Below are 22,118 nucleotides of genomic sequence, written 5' to 3' on the forward strand. Positions count from 1 at the left end.
CACATTCCAAAGTATCATCTGAGGCAAGGCAAGTCCCTTATGCCTATAAGCCTGTAAAATCAAAAGCAAGCTAGTTATTTCCTAAATACAAGGGGGAAACAGACATTGGGTAAATACAACCATTCCAAATGGGAGAAATTGGCCAAAACAAAGGGGCTACAGGGCCCACGCAAGTCCGAAATCCAGTGGGGCAGTCAAATCTTAAAGCTCCAAAATGATCTCCTTTGACTCCATGTCTCACATCCAGGTCACGCTGATGCAAGAGGTGGGTTCCCATGGTCTAGGGTAGCTCTGCCCCTGTGACTTTGCAGGGTACAACCTCCCTCCCGGCTGCTTTCACGGACTGGCATTGAGTGTCTGTGGCTTTTCCAGGTGCATCGTGCAAGCTGTCATGGGTCTATCATTCTGGGTCTGGAGGATGGTGGTCCTCTTCTCACAGCTCCACTAGGGGGTGTCCCAGTAGGGACTCTGTGTAGGGGTTCTGGCCCCACATTTCCCTTCCGCCCTGCCCTAGAAGAGGTTCTCCATGAGGACCCCACCCCTGCAGCAAACTTCTGCCTGGGCATCCAGGCATTTCCACACATCTTCTGAAATATAGGCAGAGGTTCCCAAACCCCAATTCTTGACTTCTGTGCACTAGCAGGCTGAACACCACGTGGAAGCTGCCAAGGTTTGCGGCTTGCACCCTCTGAAACCATGGCCCAAGCTCTACATTGGCCCCTTTCAGCCATGGCTGGAGTGGCTGGGACACAGGGCACCAAGTCCCTAGGCTGTACACAGCACAGGTACCCTAGGCCTGGCCCCTGAAACAACTTTTTGCTCCTAGGCCTCCAGTGCTGTTATAGGAGAGGCTGCCATGAAGACCCTGACATGCCTTGGAGACATTTTTCCCATTGTCTTGGGAATCAACATTTGGCTCCTGACTACTTACGCAAATTTCTGCAGTCTGCTTGAATTTCTCCTCAGAAAATGGAATTTTCTTTTCCATCACATTATCAGGCTGCAAATTATCCAAACTTTCATGCTCTGCTTCCCTTATAAAACTGAATGCCTTTAACAGAACCCACATAACCTCTTGAATGCTTTGCTGCTTAGAAATTTCTTCTGCCAGATACCCTAAATCATCTCTCTCAAATTCAAAGTTCCACAGATTTCCAGGGCAGGGGCAAAATGTCGCCAGTCTCTTTGTTAAAACATAGCAAGAGTCACCTTTGCTCCAGTTCCCAACAAGTTCCTCATCTCCATCTGAGACCACCTCAGTCTGGACTTTATTGTCCATATTGCTATCAGCATTTTGGGCAAAGCCATTCAACAAATCTCTAGGAGGTTCCAAATTTTCACACATTTTCCTGTCTTATTCTGAGCCCTCCAAACTGTTCCACCCTCTACCTATTACCCAGTTCCAAAGCCGCTTCCACATTTTCAGGTAACTTTTCATCAGTGCCCCACTCTACTGGACCAATTTACTGTATTAGTCTGTTTTCATGCTGCTGATAAAGACATACCCAAGACTGGGCAATTTACCAAAGAAAGAGGTTTATTTGGACTTACAGATTCACATAGCTGGGGAGGCCTCACAGTCACGGTGGAAAGCAAGAGGAGCAAGTCACGTTTTGCATAGATGGCGGCAGGCAAAATGAGAGCTTGTGCAGGGAAATTCCCCCTTATATTACCATCAGATCTTGTGAGACCTATTCACTATCATGAGAACAGCATGGGAAAGGCCTGCCCCATGATTCAATTACCTCCCACTGGGTCCCTCCCATAACACATGGGGATTCAAGATGAGATTTGGGTGGGGACACAGCCAAACCATATCAAGGGGAAAGGACTCAAATCATGTCTGATAAGGTAAACTCCAGAAAGAGAAGGCTGCACCCAAGGGACAAAATGTTGATAGAGGTCTCATACCTGACAGATCAAAGCACTGGCTAGGGGGGAGTCGAAAGGGAGTCCAAGGAAGTGGCTTGGATAAGGAAGTGTGCAGGACAAGAGTGGCTGCCTTGGGCAGATACCAATGCTGAGAGACGAGCAGCTGAAGAACAAGTGTTCTTTGGAAGACGGATGGTAAAGGGAAAGAAGGACATGGCCAAAGATCAGGGTTCTATTACAACAACACAGTATCAGAGAATCGTGAGAAGGCAGACCAAAAAGAAAAGGGCTACATTTAGCAAAGAAGCTGCACTTCACTGTAGCAATAGACAGTGCTCTTGAAGCACCTGAAGTAAATGAAATTGTCCAAATCCCACCCCTATGGATTGCCTGCTATCGTAGATCCAGGAAAAGCCAACATATGTAAACAAGAACAAAACCAAAAAGAACTTAGCATGTATGCAAAGTTACCATATGAGTTAAAAAAAAAAGTAGGGCCGGGCGCGGTGGCTCAAGCCTGTAATCCCAGCACTTTGGGAGGCCGAGACAGGCGGATCACGAGGTCAGGAGATCGAGACCATCCTGGCTAACACGGTGAAACCCCGTCTCTACTAAAAAATACAAAAAAAATAGCCGGGCGAGGTGGCGGGCGCCTGTAGTCCCAGCTACTCGGGAGGCTGAGGCAGGAGAATGGCGCAAACCCGGGAGGCGTAGCTTGCAGTGAGCTGAGATCCGGCCACTGCACTGGGCGATCTCAGAGCCTGGGCGACAGAGCCAGACTCCGTCTCAAAAAAGAAAAAAAAAAAAAAAAAGTAGAAAATGAGAATTCAAAAATTTGGCAAATGAAAACATTCGCCTACTATGGAAAAACAGTCATAAGGCAGAGGAAAACTGTTACAGGATATTTCAACATGAATTAAATATAATGAAATCAGCAACTGCCAATATTAAAGAAAAAACAACCATGATTCGGAAATTGTAAAACTCAGACATTACACTTTTTAAAGGAAAGGAACTGAGAAAAAAAAGACAAAATCTTAGAAATGACATTATACATGACATTCTCTATGTGAAAGCATGTAGAGAATAGAAATTAAAAGAGAAAAGATAATTAATTCAAAATAAAGAAAAAATAAAGAGGCAAAGAGGATATGAGAGAAATTGACAGAAACAAAATTTATGTAAAGAAGATTCAATAATACCTATAATTGGGAGTTCTTGAAGAAGAAAAACAAAACAGTGGAATACAATATTTAAAACTGCAATTTTTTAAAACTCTGAAATAAAAGAAGATCTGAATATACAAGGTGAAATAACTCACTTTGTATCTGAGAAAACTGACACAGAAGGGTCACCTTTGCGACACATCTGGAAAAATTCTTAGATTTAAAATAATAACTATAATAATAGTGATAACAAAAAATCTGGTTGCTCAGACAAAAAACACAAAGTCACTTGCAAACGAATAAAATCGGGCTGATATTAGACTTATCAACAGTAACATAGAAAACAAGTAAAGATTAGGGTAACATTTTCAAGAAACTCAAAGCAAGAAAGTGTGGGACAAAGGTTTTATTTTAACCGGTTGAGCTGGTGTTCAATTATCAAGGTTGTACAAAATGTTTTAATAAACATGCAAGAATTCAAAGAATCCTGGGAAATCTATTCAAGGATGAATTCCTCCAAGTAAGAGATAATTGCGAATACTTTAGAAGTGGATGGGTGGTCAGTATTGAATATATTATTGTAGATCTAAAACTAAAACAAAATTGTGGATAAAGAGAGAACAGTATTACATATTACATGCTCTGATAAAGTAGGAATAATACTACTTAAATGGCAAAACTGGAAGAGAATGAATAAAGTTGCATAAGTTGCTTGACTTCCTTACGGGTAATAAGTGGAAGCTGAAGATGTCATTTAAAGGTGACAAACCAAATAGTGGAACCTAAGTAAGAAAAAAGGGACTAAGGAATTATATAAAGATATTTGCATAATGATGAACAGTAGGATAAAATATAAATTTTTCTAAATATTAAAGAACTACTAAATAAAAGGTCAAAGACAAAAAGTAAATGTAACAAAACAATGACAAAACTAAGAATAGAAATAAAAATACTTAAAAATATGTATAAACTCATCTACTAAAATAAAACATTACAGACTGGATCATAAAGAAAAACCTAACACTATACTTAACAACTACAGAATACACATTCTTTTCAATTACACCTGACATGGACAACAAAGACCATCTGCTAGGCCAAGTCTCAAATTTAAAAGAATTAGTCCAGGAGCGATGCCTCACACCTGTAATCCCAGCGTTTTGGGAGGCTGAGGCAGGAGGATTGCTTGAGCCCAGGAGTTTGAGACCAGCTGAGGCAACATAGTGAGACCTTGCCTCTACAAAATAAAAATTTAAAAATTAGCTGGGTGTAGCAGTACACGCCTGTAGTGCCAGCTACTTGGGAGGCTGGGGTGGAAGGATTGCTTCAGCCCAGGAGGCAGAAGTTGCAGTGAGCTATGATTGCACCACTGTACTCTAGCCTGGGTGACAAATTGAGACCTTGTCTCTGTTAAAAAAAAAAGTAATAATAATTGAAATAATAAAAAGCATTTCAATTATTTGTGGTCCTCAAAATCACAACTGAAATAAACTAGAAATCAGTAATATAACTAGGGAAAAACCCAAAATTTGGAAACTAAACAATGCACTGCTAAATACATGGGTCAAAGAAAAAAATCACCATTTGCACCATTCCCCATAGAATACATCCTTTCATATGAAAGAATTCAAACATAAATAATTACATTCAAACATAAATAATATTAATATTCTAACATTCAAACATAAATACATTCAACATATTATATTCAAACATAAATAATATTAATAATATACAGAATTCTTGTTAAATTCTTTCTGTTCAAGATGCTGTAGACATTAGCTTATTGTCTACTGGTGAGTACTATTATAGCAAAGTGAATCAGGTAAAATGAAATAACGAGAAAATAAAAAGAGCATCAGTAAGCTGGGGGACAACTTCAAGTGTCCAAGTGAAAAACATGAATATGTACATTGTTGCCAGATTAATTTACAGGCTTAATCTCACTCAGTATAATTTATGAGAAGCTTTTCTTTTAACAAAATAATTCTAGAGTTCACCAAGAAAAATTAAAAAGTGAGACTTGTCAAGAAAATTTTATAAAGACAATATAATGAAGGAGAGGCTGATAACCATTTCTACCAGATATTTAAATATACTCGAAAAAGACAATGATTACAATAGTCAGATGCCAGCATGAGAACACATAAGTCAGTGGGCTAAAACAGGGGGCCCCAAGACAGATCACAGTACTCATTAGAACTTAAAACCTAAAATAGTGCCATAAGTCAGCAAAAAGAGAAATATTATTCAATAATCAGTGTGAGTTCTCTTGTTAGTATGTGGAATGAAGTATCATTTTATTTTATTTTTTTTCTTGAAGTATCCATTTTAGATCGGAGGTTAACATTTAGCTCATGGACCATCATGCTTTATTTGGCTTCATGACATCTGTAACATTGAGGTGAAAATATTTGTTTTTCCTTTAACTTTCTTCTTGAAATGATATTGATAGTGGGGGAAAAGTCTTTATAATGACATATTACATTTTTAAGATATTTTAATATTGAGTTGTCACCACTGTCATGACATCTAAAAGTGTTTCCCATTGATGATTAAAAAAAAAATCCTACCATTATGATCAGGAGATTTGCTTTTTGGTTTTTTTCCTGAAACAGGATCTTGCTCTGTTGCCCAGGCTGGAGTGCAGGGGCATGATCACAACTCACTGCAGGCTCAAGCGATCCTCCTGCCTCAGCCTCCTGAGTAGCTGGGACTACAGGTGTGTGCCGACACACCCAGCTAATTTTTGTATTTTTTGTAGAGACAGGGTTTTGCTTTGTTGCCCAGGCTGGTCTCAAGCTCCTGGGCTCAAGCAATCCTCTCTCCTCAGCCTCCCATAGTGCTGGGATTATAGGCATGAGCCACCACGCCTGGTCTGCTTATGTTTTACATTGTTTAATTAAAGATAAAATAATTAAAAAGAAACTTGCAAAGTTTTAACCCTTTGGTTTTCCTTCTTGTCAACCAACCTTATGAAATGTCTTCAAACAATGTATAGGCTACTTATGGAGTTGAAAAGCAGAAAAACTACACAGAATCGGAAAGAGCTTAGAGAAGTCGTGTCCCCTAGAAATGGCAAACATGGTCTGTGGCTTGGAAAGAAGAAAAACGGAAGGAGTTGAAGGAGCTCCTATTGTAAATAATGTCACCCACTCCAGAACTGCTATTTCTTCTAACATTTTAATATTTTGAAGCAGTCCTAAGAGAAATTTGTAACTATACAGCTAATAAAACTTCTGATGCTCTCAGCACAGACAACTGTTTTTCATCCGTTACTGGCATTCCTATTTCATGAGCCTCTTCAAATTTTCAAAAACTACCATCATCTTGAAAGTGGTATTTCCATTTCTGGAAAAAAAGTTTCAGATCTCTGGGCACAGATCGGGTGTCTCTGACATTTGGCTGTCCATTTGTTTTTGCTGCTTTGGAAAAGACACACCAGACGTCAATGTGACTGGGCGATTTCTGTATCAGCAGGCAGGGGTGCCAAAGGTCCTGCCACCGATTCTGAAAGAAGGCTTGCCTAATGCTGCGAGGAGCACCAACTTCATTAGGCTGGAGGCTGAATTCTTATTTCAGGAATTTTTCTCAAGCAATGGGAACAGAATGAGAGCAGTTTTTTTCTTTCTAAATAGAAATTTGCTGAATTTCCACAAACCAGGTCTTGAAATGCATGATCAAACTTTGGGCAGAAACTGTACTTTTTAAATAATAATAATTAAAAAAGAAAGCCCATTATAGCCTACTTGGGCAATACTTTTCGTCCTATCTTTTGGTTAAAGCCCTGCAGTCACCACTATGTATGCTGCTGAAGAACAATGTGCCCCAGTTGCATAACAGATTGGTCGCTAGGAGAACCAGCTAACACCAAAGAAAGATCTGCAATTTGGAGCTAAGAGTGATTAGACTTTTCCCAATTTCTCTGCAGTCAGAAGCAAACATGAGCCAAACTCTTAAAGGTTACTTCTGATCAACATAATCTTAAGGTTGAAATGTGGATTTATAATCCAAAATTTAGCTATATGGACAAACATCAATGATGTAAACTCTGCCAAAGATAATAACCTCAGTAAATTTGGGACTCAAAATGAATTCGATTATTTTTCGATTCAATCCTACCCTCACCTGGCAAAGTGTGCTATAAAGCTTTGATTCCATGTGCTATTACGTCCTTATGCAAGCCAGGGTTTACAACATTTTTGCCACCAAAACAAAACAAAACAAAAATCAAAACTGACTGGATATCAAGCATGCCACAAATGTTGCCACCTCAAAATCACTCAAAGCTTTCTCCTACTCCAAGCCAAACCTCTACAGCCTTTACATTGAAAGTTGATGATAACCTGAATTAAAGTTCAGGATTTGCTTTGCTTGGACATTTTTGTTTTATTTCCTTTTTACCATGAAGTGGGCATTAAGTTTTGCATTAAAACGAGCAAAAGGGGCATAGGCTTGTAAAGAATGTTTTAGAAAAGAATGTATAATCAATTTCTAATATCATAAAATAGGTAATATCTAGATTTTTGTGCCTATGTTTAGGTACTTTTTTCCTGTAAGTTCACAGTTTTCATTGGTCTCAAAGAGACCTATAATTTAAAAAACTGCAAAAAAAATTACTCCTCTGATTTGGATACTGACCTCACATAACACGCACACCATCTTGCAACAATTTAAGAATTATGGCTGAGCGCAATGGCTCACACCTGTAATTCCAGCGCTTTGGGAGGCCAAGGTAGGTGGATCACCTGAGGCCAGGAGTTCAAGACCAGCTGGACCAACATGGCGAAACCCAGACTCTACTAAAAATACAAAAATTAGCTGGGTGTGTTGATGCATACCTGTAATACCAACTACTTGGGAAGCTGAGACATGAGAATTGCTTGAACCCAGGAGGCAGAGATTTCAGTGAGCCAGATCATATCACTACACTCCAGTCTGGGTGACAGAGCAAGACTCTGTCTTAAAAAAAAAAAAAAGAAAAAAGAAATACATGGAAGAAACTCAAACCACAACACCTAGAAGAAAATGTAGACATTTAGCACATTTGAAGCTGAGAAAAAGACTTCTGAACAAAAAAGCAAGAGAAAAGCATTTCATTGACAAATAAACGTGGGAAAGACATCCATGTAGAAGACATCAACAAAATAAAAACACACACAAAAAAAGGAAAAATATTTGCAAGAAATACAACAGTCAAAAAGCCTGACATAAAGGAGCAAACAAATCCATAAGAAAACACCCACTTTTCAGTAAAATAAGTGTAAAAGCACATGGAATGAATACTTTCAAAAGAGAAAATACAAATGGAATCTAAAAAGTTAAACATTAATCTCCATAATAATAATAAATCAAGTTAATACAAGACCATTTTGTCTATAATATTAGCAAAGATTTTTTAAAAAGCTTGATAAGGAAAAGCTATGAGGAAGATGAGCACTTTCTACACTTGTACAAGAGAACATTGGCACAACCTTTTTAGAAAGCAGTTTTGTAATGTTTATCAAATGCTTTTAAAATAATGTAGGGGCCATCCTTGGCCCTCTGAAAGTTCACTGAAAAATCAACTCGCAAAAGGTGGATTAACAGGAGAAAAGGCATGCAAATTTATTTAATGTATATACATGGGAGTCTTTAGAAAGAAGACCCAAAGATATAGAGGAAATCGTTCATTTTTATGTATAGGTTTAACAAAGTATGGACAGCCGTGTAGAAATATAATTGGACAAAAGGGTATGCTCTAATGCTAATAGCCTGAGTGGCGAAACCCAGCAAGGCCTGTCTGTCTAGATTCTTCTTGGCCTCTCTGGGCATGCATTCCTTCCTTCTGGGTGTGGGGTAGGACCCGCTCTGGAATGGGAGTGTTACGACCTACAGTTAAACAAGGTAGGCCAGATAACTTTTTCATGGCCACTTTTCACACAAATAGGGCAGAGGGAAAGTTAGAATAATATTTCTAGGTTTTATGATTAGCCCTGGGGAGAAGGGGTCCTGGTTTCTACGACCTGCCTTGGGGAAGAAGGATTCTAGTTTCTATGGCTTGCCTCAGGAAAAAATGAGACTGAGAGACAAGAGAGCAGGAGGAAGTCAGAGAAAAACTTTTGTTGTAGAGGCTGCTTCTGGGGCCTCCAGTTTGGGGTATTGTTTTTCAAGCCCCAACACTGGTCACTTTCTTTAGCTCAGTGATTTAATTTCAAATCATTTGTATCTAAGGGAAAAAATCCAAAATGTAGACAAAGAGTTCATATAGAAAGAGTTCATTTCAGAGCTATTGTTTTTAAAAACTAAAAAAGAAAGTCAAGGGAAGGTTAAGTATATCAAGGTATATCCATGCGCTCGAATGTGCAGTGACAAATAGTGTTTGCAGTGAGTTTCTTGGATGACACAATCAAAAACCAATGGTCTGTTAAATAAGGAAAAAAGATGTAGTAAAAAAATGCTGAAAAGAAAAATTATAAGGAAATATGACAAAATGTTTATAGTAGTTGTTTCTAGGTAAGATTTGAGTGATTATTAGTCTCACTCTGTTGCCGAGGCTGGAGTGCAGTGGCACTGTGTCGGCTCACTGCAAACTCCGTCTCCTGGGTTCTCCTGCCTCAGCCTCCTGAGTAGCTGGGATTACAGGTGCTCACCACCACACTTGGCTAGTTTTTATATTTTCAGTAGAGACGGGGTTTCACCATGTTGGCCAGGCTAGTCTTCAACTCCAGACCTCAGGTGGTCCACCCACCTCAGCCTCCCAAAGTGCTGGGATTACAGGTGTGAGCCACCGTGCCCAGACAATTATTTTTATTTTTTGTAGTTTGCAAATTATCTACAATTACATATAGTACTCACACTCGGGGAAAATAAATTTAAATTTAACATATAAAGTTTAGATCATGGATAGACGCAGAAGTGTTTTAAAGAAAAAGAAAAAAGTCATCTCATATGAATGAGCAAATAATGAGCACAAAGTTTCAAAATTTCTGGTGAGAGAAAAGGCTTTATTGCTTTGTTTCTCAGCTGAGCTGTTCAGTGGCATTAATGTTTCTGTGACTTGGAAGCTGTAGAGAGTTCTCGAAAGGACACGTCATAAACCCATCATTGTCTCCAAACTGACAAATCAACTTTTCGGGCAAGAATATGAGGAAACAATTTGAGGCTAGTGAGGATTTTAAAATAATATGAAAATAATATGACGCATAAGAACCAAAATAATGTTTAGAAATGGTGAAGAAATGGCTACCCAATACTATAAACGTTGCTGCTTGAAAAGTGATCTTTAAAAATTAGTAAATTCTCCAAGGAAAACATGGAACTTTGAGTTGCAAAATAATTGAAAGAAGGTAATAGAACTAATGAAATCAGATTTTCCCTTGGGTTTGTAAGAGATGAGGACCTTTCCTAGTCTCACCCTTCTGGGTGAGGCCCATTAGAGAAGAACCAATAGACTCCATGTTGTGTGAGGTTGAGCGGCCTGGCTGAACATTTCTTCTATCCATTCCTGAACTCACAGGACTTCAAAGTTTAAACTTGAATAGCTATCAAACTTCCTTTGTAAAAACTAATGTTAGGCTGCTCAACCCTACTATTTTTTTTTTTTTTTTTTTGAGACGGAGTCTTGCTCTGTCGCCCAGGCTGGAGTGCAGTGGCCGGATCTCAGCTCACTGCAAGCTCCGCCTCCCGGGTTCACGCCATTCTCCTGCCTCAGCCTCCCGAGTAGCTGGGACTACAGGCGCCCACCACCACGCCCGGCTAGTTTTTTGTATTTTTAGTAGAGACGGGGTTTCACCGTGTTCACTAGGATGGTCTCGATCTCCTTACCTCATGATCTGCCCATCTCGGCCTCCCAAAGTGCTGGGATTACAGGCTTGAGCCACCGCGCCTGGCCAACCCTACTATTTTTTAACATTAATTATTAATTCCAGAAAAATTGATAATATAAAAAGATAAGAAATAATCTATATATTTTGCAACTGCAGATTGGTTAAAGCATGGTATTTCCAGAATGGTGAATACTATGATTATGTTCAGCACGGACCATAAACTCATTTATGTTACCATAGGTAACATAAATGAGTGTAGTGGACCTGTATTGGAACTCAGGAGCAATAGAGATTGAAGATTTGAAGGGTGGATACTTCATCTACAGAAAGCAGCAGCTATTTGATTGTAGTCAGTTGTTGGCTTTCTGGAAATGTGGGTGCAGTACTGTCAGACCTTCCTATTTTTAAAATACTTTTATTCCGAAATAATTTCAAATTTACTAAAAGTTGCAAAAATAAGACATAACAAAAGAATACCTATGCACCTTACCTACATTCTTTTATTTAATTTTGCAGTCCATTTGAATTCTCTCTGTACACATGTACATACACACACACACACACACACACAATTTTTTTCTGAACCATTTGAGGATATGTTAAATACATCATGGCTTTTTACTCCTAAATACTCCATTGTGTATTTCCTTTAACTAGAAACCTGAAACCTACTGTTCTTGAGCTGGGACACCTCGAGTGGGATGAAGAGATGGCATGAGGAAGTCCTCTCCCCCTGGCCACTAAGGGACAGTCAGTCAGGTGCTACCCCCAAACAGAGCTGTAACACCAAACAGAGGTTGAAAACCATTGCACTAGACAGGTGTCATTTCACCCATAAAAATAATACCTCCAATATATGCATATTTATTTATAAATTAGATTTATGTACAAGTCTACTAACATATTATGTATCTTATAAAACATATACTTAAAAAAGGATGAGATGAAATTAGATATTAATAAAATAAAATATTGACATTTTCTTCCTATACGCCAAGGGAACATCTTGCATTCTCTAAGGCATGTGCCTCCCAACCTTGGGGGCCATTGCTCTACACTGTGGGGGTTAAACAGGAAAAAGACCACCATGATTTCCAAATCTGAGTCTGGGTTCTGCTCCCTGATGGATCTCCTTCACATCAGCCCGCTCTGTCTATCACAACATACTACTTCTTTTTGCCTTCCTGGCACTTATCACCACTGGCAGTCATCTTGCCCATCTGTGTGTTCATTTGTCCAACACCTTTTTCCCTGACTAGAATACAGCTTTCTGAGAGGCAGGATCTTGACTGACTTGTTCATTCCTAATTTCTCAGTATCTAGAACAAGGTATGGCACATAGTAGGTACTTGTTAGATGCTTGTTAATACATGGGACTAAACATATCCCTAGTTCCTATCCCAGCTTTTCCCCCACTGTTTTGCCCTCCATTCTTCCAGCAGGCAACAGGACAAGTCCCCTGACCCCCTGCAGGAAGCTAACAATACGCTAGCCTACTTCTAAGCAAAACTTCACAGCTTCAAAGACCTTCCATGGAGGGGGATGGGCTGAGGACAATCTTGTTCTTCACGTAAAACACGGGCCCATAATCTCAAATTTATAATTTACAAATATATATCCTTACAATATCTCTAAAGGCATTTATTTTTCTTAAAAATCATGTATTTGTAAGCTGAACTATCACTTTAACACAAAAGCTATCATTCTTGCTCACTGGAGTCAGGTTGCTCTTGGAGTTTCTGTCCTGGGAGGAAAAAGGGCAGGATGTAGGTACCTGATGGTTTTCCACACGTCGAAGCCATCCAGAGGCTTGGTGCCATTGGTGTGTCCCCCGGCCAGCTTCACGAGTGTTGGCAGCCAGTCAGAGATGTGGATGAGCTCCCGGTTCTTCACGCCCTTCTGCTTTAGCAAGGGGCTTGCCACAAAGCCCACCCCTCGGACGCCTCCTTCCCACAGGCTCCATTTTCTTCCTCGAAGGGGCCAGTTATTACCCCCTGCCAAAGTCTGCCCTCCGTTATCTGAAACACAGTTAGGTCTTGGCATGAGGATGATGTTAACTCTTAAATACATTTAAGAACAGAGACTGTATGTACATTGTTATTAAATGGTGCTTAAATAATAATAAAAAAAAGAAAATTCCTGGCCTTTTCCCACCCTAAATTCCCTTTTCCCATTGACACTGCCTTTCACTACTCAGACATAACTAAGGCCCAGTGTGACACATATCTACCTTTAAATCCTCCATCGAGAGGGCCACTGGAAAACAAAGCAGACCCTAGATGATATGCACTTTGGAGAGATCCCTATGCTAAATAATCCACTAAACTTTAAATACACCTCTGTAACTTTGTATAGCATGGGAAAATGAGTCCATGGAAGCTGGGACCTTCCCCATACGTGAAGAGAAAACTAAGTGAATTTTACTTCGTGACTTAACGCTCCTTATAAGTGGGGACAAAATCTGACCTTTTTCTTTTCCTCTTGGAAAAAAAAATTCTACAATTTAAACTGGAAAATGAATTAACATTCCACTCCCTGGCAATGACATCTCTTTCTTAAGTGTGAAAGCTGAGTATTTCTCTAGTGGCTGATAAATGTCTCTGCAAACAGAGCATTGGATGGAAAAAATAATTGTGAAAAAAATTCTTCCCTTCTTGACATGATAGTGAAATCAAGCTTCATTATGTACAATACCAAGGAAGAGAAGCTTTCTCCTCTAAGACAACAGAGGGAATAGGGGATCTTGGCAAAGACAGGGTAGAAGTTACTAGAGTAACTAAAGTTAAGTATCTTCCCAGCCAGGTGAGGGCTCAGAGTTACACATTAAAGTGGACAGTAGAAAAGAAAAAGTACCATTTCTTACATAATGAGGTTATAGAATCATACAAACTCCCAAAGTTTCCACATATTTAGGTGACTTTAGAGACACATTTTAAATAACACATACTTGGCATTAAACTTAAAAAACAAACAAAAAAAACTATTACCCAAATAAGCCACATGAGGGCAGTATGACAGACCTCCTGCTGTATAGGATGTTACATATAAAAATTTATTAAGAAATTAGAGATCTATCAAAGCTACAGGATGCACCTGGGAGGAAAGAGAATGAACGTTTGTTAAGCACTGACCGCACTAGGAATGACTCTGATTTTGCATTATCTCTCACTGCATCTGGAGTTGGCAGACCTGGAATAGAAGCCTGAGGCCAGACACTCACTAGCTGTGTGGCCAGGGGTGATATACCACCTCAGTTTCCTCATTTTCATGTGGAAATGATGATCCCTAATTGATTTAGTCCATTTTGTGTTGCTATAACAGAATACTGAGGCTAGGCAATTTATAAAGAAAAGAGGTTTATTTGGCTCACAATTCTGATGACTGATAAGTCCAAGCACTGGGCACTGGCATTAGTTGCTGGTGAGGGCTTTTGTGCTGCATCACAACATGGCAGAGAAGTGGAAGGAGAAGCAGGTGCAGGTAAAGAGGGACCAAAGAGGAGGAAGAACCTCACTTTATAACAACCCACTCCCCTGGGGACTAATCCATTCCCTTGAGAGTGAGAATTCACTCCTGGGAGACAGTATTGATCTATTCATGAGGAACCCGCCCCCATGACCCAAACACTTCCTACTGGGCCCACCTCCCAAGACACACTGGCAATTAGGCTTCCACATGAGCTTTGATGGGAACAAACCACATCCAAACCATAGCACTACTTCATCTATTACGATGCAAGTGAAGTGACAATGCTTATGATCTTTTCTTGGCAGGGTACCTGACACAACCTAAGTGCTCAATAAATGGTAGCAACTGCTGTTGTTCTTAAAATTGACAGCAACCCAAATAGTTTAGTATGATAACCATTTTGTCACTGTTTTTAAAGGAGGTTTGAAAAAGCCAAACAGCGAATAGATGGCAATGCTAGGATTCCAACAAGGTCTGTGTGACACCCCGGCCCCTGCCCCTGGAGCACCATGCTCCTGCTATCCCTAGTGTAGAGTGGACTCACACAGGTAGGCCACAGAAACTTTCACTTCCTGATGAAAACCACAAGTACGGTCAACCTCAGCAAAGTGTACACTCTTCCTGTGGGTGTACATAGGAAGTTATTCCAAAGTGATGGTAATTCCTTTTAGAGAAACCTTAGCTGCTGGTAGGGAAGAAATTCAAGGCTCTACTGCCAAGGAGACTTTTGGTGGAGCCCTTAACACACCAGTTCTCAGTTTTGTTTTGTTTTTTTTTGAGACGGAGTCTCGCTCTGTCGCCCAGCCCAGGCTGGAGTGCAGTGGCACGATCTCGGCTCACTGCAAGCTCCGCCTCCCGGGTTCACGCCATTCTCCTGCCTCAGCCTCCCGAGTAGCTGGGACTACAGGCGCCCACAACCGCGCCCGGCTAATTTTTTGTATTTTTAGTAGAAACAGGGTGTCACCGTGGTCTCGATCTCCTGACCTTGTGATCCGCCCGCCTCGGCCTCCCAAAGTGCTGGGATTACAGGCGTGAGCCACCACGCCCGGCCTGTTCTCAGTTCTTTTCTGTGCTTCTTGAAAGGGAGTAGAGAAGAGTCTTGAGTTAGATCAGGTGAGGAAACAATTCTTCAACACATGGGTCACTGACAGTCTCATCATTTGACATCACAGACTTACAAGAACCTTTCCTCAAACCTCCCCACAGCACTTCTTGACAAAAACTCAAGGCCCAAACATTCACTCAGGCCAGTTTTTGAAATACACATTACATTTCATATTGAAGCTGAGCAGACCCATATATTCAAAACAACAAAAGGTCACCATCAGCAGACAGAAGAAATTCCTCCATGTTCATGATACTGCACAGAGTAACAGTCACCCATAACCAATGTGTCGAAACTTAGAAGAAGGTGCTGTTTGTGTGATACAAAAATACACTGGAAAGAAATGCCTACACTCTTCTCATGATATCAAGAAAGGCTGAGACAGAACGATTATTTCACTCTGTTGTCTGGATTGCTATAAGTGATGCTGGCTCAATACTTTAGAAAAAGCCTGTTGTCTGTTTTAAATAGATACACTTCTCTGAGATATTATGTAGTGTCCTTCAGTTGCACATGTTTGTTAGTGCTCAACAGAAAGTACTGGATGAAGATGGTGGTGGAAATAAGAGTGGAGATGATGGAGACAAGGGTGGCTGCATCTGGAATCTGATTCTAGGAGCGGCTCTTCAATTATGACTCAGATAGAAAAATTCTCTGGGGTGTACAGAGAATCTGGCCACTGTTGCTACTGTAGGAAAGGGAAGGTGTTTCCACATATCATTAGGGGAGGCCACGGATGTAGTGACTGTGACTGTTTTTGCAATTAGCTCTCTGTGATGTTTTGCCATTAGCAATAAGCGATTCTATCAACAGCTATTTTTTTCAAGAGCACTCCAAAGAGAAAGCACTGTCAATGGACACATGTACAACTTCTCCAACACTCTCCTGGCATAGTGCCAACTGCAGATGTGGCCTCAGGAGAAGGGCAGTTCAACCTCGCCTGTCCTTGTACCCCCACAGATGGCACCTGGCCGATGGTGGCCACTTATCAGCAATGGGGCAGAATCCACTGAGTTAGGCCATTAGTTGGTTAGCTATATGAGAAATCGGGTGCGGTCCATAAGTTCTAGTTCAGTCTCCTGGGTATTTCAAAGAGTTCAACATAAAACTGGTCGGAGTAGCAACAAGAATAAAATAAGCTCTTTTACAACAAGGTGGAAAAGGGAGTTTCCCATATTGCTCACTGAAGTTTGACAGAAATTAGAATTTAAAAAGACAATGGAACCATCAGCATTTCAAAGATGTTTCTTCTTGTTTTCCCTTCTAGTTTTATTTTTCGGCAAAAGTTAATTTCTTTCTTGTTAAGAATTCATTTTCAAGAGAAATTTTTGTTTCATTTCCTGACTGACATATGAAAAAACTTCCAAATCAAAATAAGATGACGCCGGCTCCTAAAGGAAGCAAAGAAACGTTTTTTCAGGGAGATGGTTTTGCAGCAATGTTTTGGCACAGGGAAAATCTAATTATAAGGCCTTTGCTGTATAAAAAAGAAATGTCAAAATAAGACAAACATTATCATATACAGACCGTAAATCTCACTTTATTATTCATTATTGAACAAAAATAACTGTCAAAAAGTCATGGAAAAACATTGGTTTGCCAAAGATCTGAGCAAAAACATTAAGTATATGACAATGAAGCCTCATCCATATCCAGCTGATAAAAATCAAGATGAAACCATGACAACAGCATTAATTTTTAGGACTACTCCCCAAACAATTTAATGTGTGGCTTGGCCGTGGACGGCTGCCCCGAAACATCATCTCCACCCCACCATCCCTGTGGATGCTTCAGCCGGGGCTTACCCTAGTCATCCTTCCCACCCTGACTCAAAGATCACAAAAGGAAAAGCAAGGAAGGCTCTAACAGCCTCATACCAGGCCTGGACATCTCTCTGAACACGACCCTGATGCAAGGGTGACTGACAGATGACTAGGCAACATCATTTCAAAAATGGAGAAGTCTCTTTGTCCCATAAAAGTATCTACTTGTTGATGGTTGATTCTTTGGATGTTTTTTAATTACTGAGATGCAAACTGGAGTGCTAATATATGTCTTGGTAGTCATCTAAAGGATTCAGTAAATTCAATCTTCTCCTGCTAAAAGATTTTGGAGAAGATATTCAAATTACATTCTGATATTCTCAAATCTTCTCTCTTTTTTTTTTTTTTTTTTTTTTTTGAGACAGGGTCTCACTCTGCCAACCAGGATGGAGTGCAGTGGCACAACCACAGCTCACTGCAGCCTCGATCTCCTGGGCTCAATCAATCCTCCCACCTCAGCCTCTCAAGTAGCTAGGACTACAAGTGTGTGCCACCACGCTTGGCTACTCTTTCCCTGTTGCACTACATTGAATCATTTCTGACAGAATGTGCATTTAGTTCTGCCAAGTTTGCCTTTATAATAGTTTTCCAATCATCCCCCCTTCTCCAGCCCATTGCCTTGGGTCAAGCACTCCTCTATCTGGGATCCTGGGCTAATTTATATACCGCTTCAAGTTGCCACCAGAGGTGTTTGTAAAACCCAAAATCAATCAGGCCACATGCATGTTTAAAGCCTTCCAATCAAGAAAAAGTTCCAACTTCCAGCCCACATATAGAATCCCTCACATCTGGCCCCAACCTCCTTTTTGGGCATCAACTCCTGTCCTCCCCCATAAAAAGTGCCCTGAGCTTCAGTCACGTTGAACTTCTCCCTGTTGTTAGAATATGTCATGCCCTTTCATGCTAATTTTGCCTTTGCACATGCTGGCTTTCTTGCTTACAATGCCACGGGTTAAAGATCACATCTTCTGTGAACCTGCCACTTAGTGCCCTAGATGGTCTTCATCTCTGCTCTGTATTTCCGCTATATTTTATATGCACATTTTCTACTATACTTAGCTCTGTCTATTGTTAAACAGTTGTTCATGGCTTTGTCTTCCCCACGAACTCTGCTCCTCAAGAGCAAAAGTTTCTTATTGTTTGTATTTCCAAGACCTAGCACAGGACCTGCCACAGAGAAGGGCTCGATGACTTGGAGGAATGAATAAATGGGGAAAAGGCCACTCACCAAAAATAGAGGTTAAAGGCACTAAACACTAACTCTCGTCACTGCATTGTTTTTTCTAAGCCTTTGTCCAGCTACTCTGTGACCTTGACTTTTCACTGGCCATTCTACATACTGCTGCATAATCTATAGGAACTGGCAAGAGGTGCTCTTGGACTCCAGTGAGGATTTAAGTAAATCAAACCCACAAATATCAGAATTGTTTATCTAATCTGGTTCCTGATCAGCTACGTTGGAGTCTAAGAGGGTTGATTAGGAGCATTTCATGAAGCATCAGTCCTGGCCTGGAAGAAAGAACACACTCATTCCTTTAACACGTCTTTCTTGAGTGCTGCCATGTTCCACAGACCACTCCAGATCTGGGAAAAGGGCAGCAAACACAATGGACAAGGTCCTGTCCCTCATGGAGTAAGTGAGAAAAAGAGATAAGATCTCTCCATTCATGGTAGGCAATGACTGGGCTTCGTGGAGGAGCTGAAACCATAAGGACAGGACAGAGCCAGCCAAGTGACCATCAGAGAGATGAGAGCCCAGGCACAGGGAACAGGAGGCCTTATGCAATCACACATTGGAGACTAGGGTGTCTGTGTCAAGGCTGCTTCTTAATTAAAGACTAATTATACTATTAGGTATACTCTGCTGCCAGAAGTTAAGGAAAACTTGAGCTAAATGATGACTAGACATAAACAAAAAGGTATAGGTCTAGGTGTTTTACGACCATTATCACTTTCCCCTATCACCCCTACTGCCGCATGTCTAATTTCACTGAAATGCAGGGAACTGAGAGGAGCTAAGCACTGTGAGTTTGGGCAAGTACTCAATCTCTGAGCCTAAGTTTCCTCATTTGAGAAATGAGGATAACAAAATACCCACCTTAATATTGTGCCTGGCATAGAAGCAGTGCTAAATAATATTAGCTATTTTTATGTATGACAGTCATCAGCACCAGCAAAGTACACAGAACAGAATAGGCTCCTATCTGGATATTTATTAAACAATTAAACATATATTAGATTTAAGTATTATAAACACACTCCAAAACATCATGTTTTCATAAGACGAAAGTATTCTAAGAATAGTGTCCTCCTAGATTGCATTCTCTATTCTTTTTTTTTTTTTTTTTTTTTGAGATGGTGTCTTGCTCTGTCACCCAGGCTGGAGTGCAGTGGTGCAATATTGGCTCACTGCAACCTCTGCCTCCAGGGTTCAAGCGATTCTCATGCCTCAGCCTCATGAGTAGCTGGGACTACAGGTGCCCGCCACCATGCCCGGCTAATTTCTGTATTTTTAGTAAAGACAGGGTTTTGCCATGTTGGCCAGGTTGGTCTGGAACTCCAGATCTCAGGTGATCCATCCACCTCTGCCTCCCATAGTGCTGGGATTACAGGCATGAGCCACCACGCCCAGCCTGCATTCTCTGTTTTATAGGTAATTTCTTGAGAAGTGCAACAACACAATGAATTGTGAGGGGTGTTGTTACTATCAGGGAAGAGCCAGGATAATGCCTTTCTGTTCCCATGAGTTTAAATAAAGGACATCAATTATCAAAGAAAAAAAAAAAACACTGTAACAATAGCCTGAGATTCAAATTAAACACCAGAAACTGAAGATTTGTTCAAATACACATTTGATTATTTGTAGGGGTTTAAAATGGTTTGCAGCATTCAGGGTAGATAAGTGCTCTGACCGCCAGCTCAGACACTAACCAGGCTTTACATCTTGACTAAGAGCACCAGCAAGGAGAATGTCCAGCTGGGCTAGTAAGAGGAGGATTCCGGTGGAGTGCAACTGGCAGCCAGGCACCAAATAACCGATTGATATGGTTTGGCTGTGTCCCTACCCAAATCTCATCTTGAATTGTAGCTCCCATAATTCCCATGTGGTGTAGTAGGGACCCAGTGGGAGATAACTGAATCACAGGGGCAGATTCCCCCACACTGTTCTCGTGGTGGTGAATAAGCCTCACGAGATTTGATGATTATATAAGGGGTTTCCCCTTTCACCTGGCTCTCATTTTGCTTTTGCCTGCTGCCATGTAAGATGTGCCTTTGCTCTTCCCTCACCTTCCACTGTAATTGTGAGGTCTCCCAAGCCACATGTAACTGTGAGTCCATTAAACCTTTTTCTTTATAAATTACCCAGTCTTGGGTGTGTCTTTATTAGCAGTGTGAAAATGGACTAATACACTGATGTAGCCACCAAAAGATTCGGAGATAAAAGAAGATGGATGCAGGGAAAGGGCAAAATCAGGGATGAATGAGAATTAAAAAGAAAAATGTTATAAAAGGTTGTAGTAAAATATTTCCTCACTTTAATGAGGCTAATGCCATTTCTTATAAAGCTAAGATACCAATGGGGTTTTATCTCTCCTTTAACATTTATTAAGGATGAAAAGATTCCAAAGTCTGTTGAAAGATTGAAAACGTTTGTTCTCTACAAGTTATGGAACTGGAAACTGGAAAACAGTGTCCTAATTTATTACTTATTGGCAAGTAAACAACTTAACTTTTTCCTGTAATTTAAAACATAAATAGTCACAGATCTTGGAGATCTTTAGATGAAAGTTGTAAGGTAAGTACAAAATGTTGAGGTGCTCTCACTTAGGAGGTATGGGTAATGCTAGGTTTAATCTTCATATTCAGAATCCCCCTGACAAGTAGCACAGAAGACCCATGTTTGACGTATTAAGCGAGTAAAAGTACCAAATGTTTGTTCTGTCCTTTCAAACAACTAAAACCCTGTTTGTTTCTCCTATTGTTTAATTTTTAGGAATGTTTGATATTTTTTACTAATGGATTTCTGGGCAAACTAATTTTTTGGCATCCTTGCAGAGCATTACAGTTTACTCACACATTATTCGGCTCCCCTTTCAGACCTAAAACCCACTGAACGCGGCCAGATAATTTTGACTAGACAGCTGTTTATCCTTCAGTAATGCCACTAGAGAAGTAATGAATGAGAAAAGTACCACACAAGTGCTGGAGAGTCTGGCAAGTTCAAGGGCAGCAGGAGAAAAGTGAAAATACCATCAAGACACAGGAACAAACAGAATTGTGGTTTCAAAAGAACAGGTGTACTAACAACTTGCACGGTGAGAAAGATGGAAATTGAAGTCAATGTGTTTTCAGAGAGTGTTAAGCCAGAGAAAGCTAGCACATTCTATTTGGGTGGACATCAACTATTTCAATTTGTCTTTATGATTCCAAGTATATAATACAAGTTAAGTGTTCTCAATTTTTATCCTTGGAGCAGAAATAACATTTTACTGAATCTCTACTTCTTAAGTAGTAAGATATGCCTTTAAGGTTACTCAGAAAAATCAATAAACCAAACTGAGTGGACAGAGAGTTTCATTTCCCGAGAGTTCTCTGAAGTTTTGCCAGATTCTAAAGGATCTCACTGGTGTTTGGGTGTTTAATGCAGAGAGAGGCAAACAAAAGTCACGAGAACACTGACGAGCACAATCCTCCCTGAAGAATAACTGGAGAGTAAAACATCTAATGGCAGAAACAAAAATAACTCAATACATCCAAACATGAAGCAGTTTGTTTAAAGAATTTTGAATATTGAATGCATACTTAATAAATCGATAATAACAAGATCCCCTACGGATCTGCAGATGACACTTGCTCCAAAGACAAAGTAAAATAA

At 40.3% G+C, this 22,118-nt stretch overlaps 1 protein-coding gene across 2 annotated transcripts in view; it reads right to left on the minus strand.

The window, feature by feature from the left end:
• ARSB (arylsulfatase B) overlaps positions 1–22,118 on the minus strand; it is a 192,889-nt gene that overhangs the window by 87,394 nt on the left and 83,377 nt on the right. For both annotated transcript variants that reach the window (XM_001108389.5, XM_015140320.3), the window contains exon 5: positions 12,621–12,864. In XM_001108389.5, coding sequence (XP_001108389.4) covers positions 12,621–12,864 — 244 coding nt within the window. The remainder of the gene's footprint in view (positions 1–12,620; positions 12,865–22,118) is intronic.

This window comes from Macaca mulatta, chromosome 6 (assembly GCF_049350105.2).
Source record: "Macaca mulatta isolate MMU2019108-1 chromosome 6, T2T-MMU8v2.0, whole genome shotgun sequence".
Classification (NCBI taxonomy): domain Eukaryota; kingdom Metazoa; phylum Chordata; class Mammalia; order Primates; family Cercopithecidae; genus Macaca; species Macaca mulatta.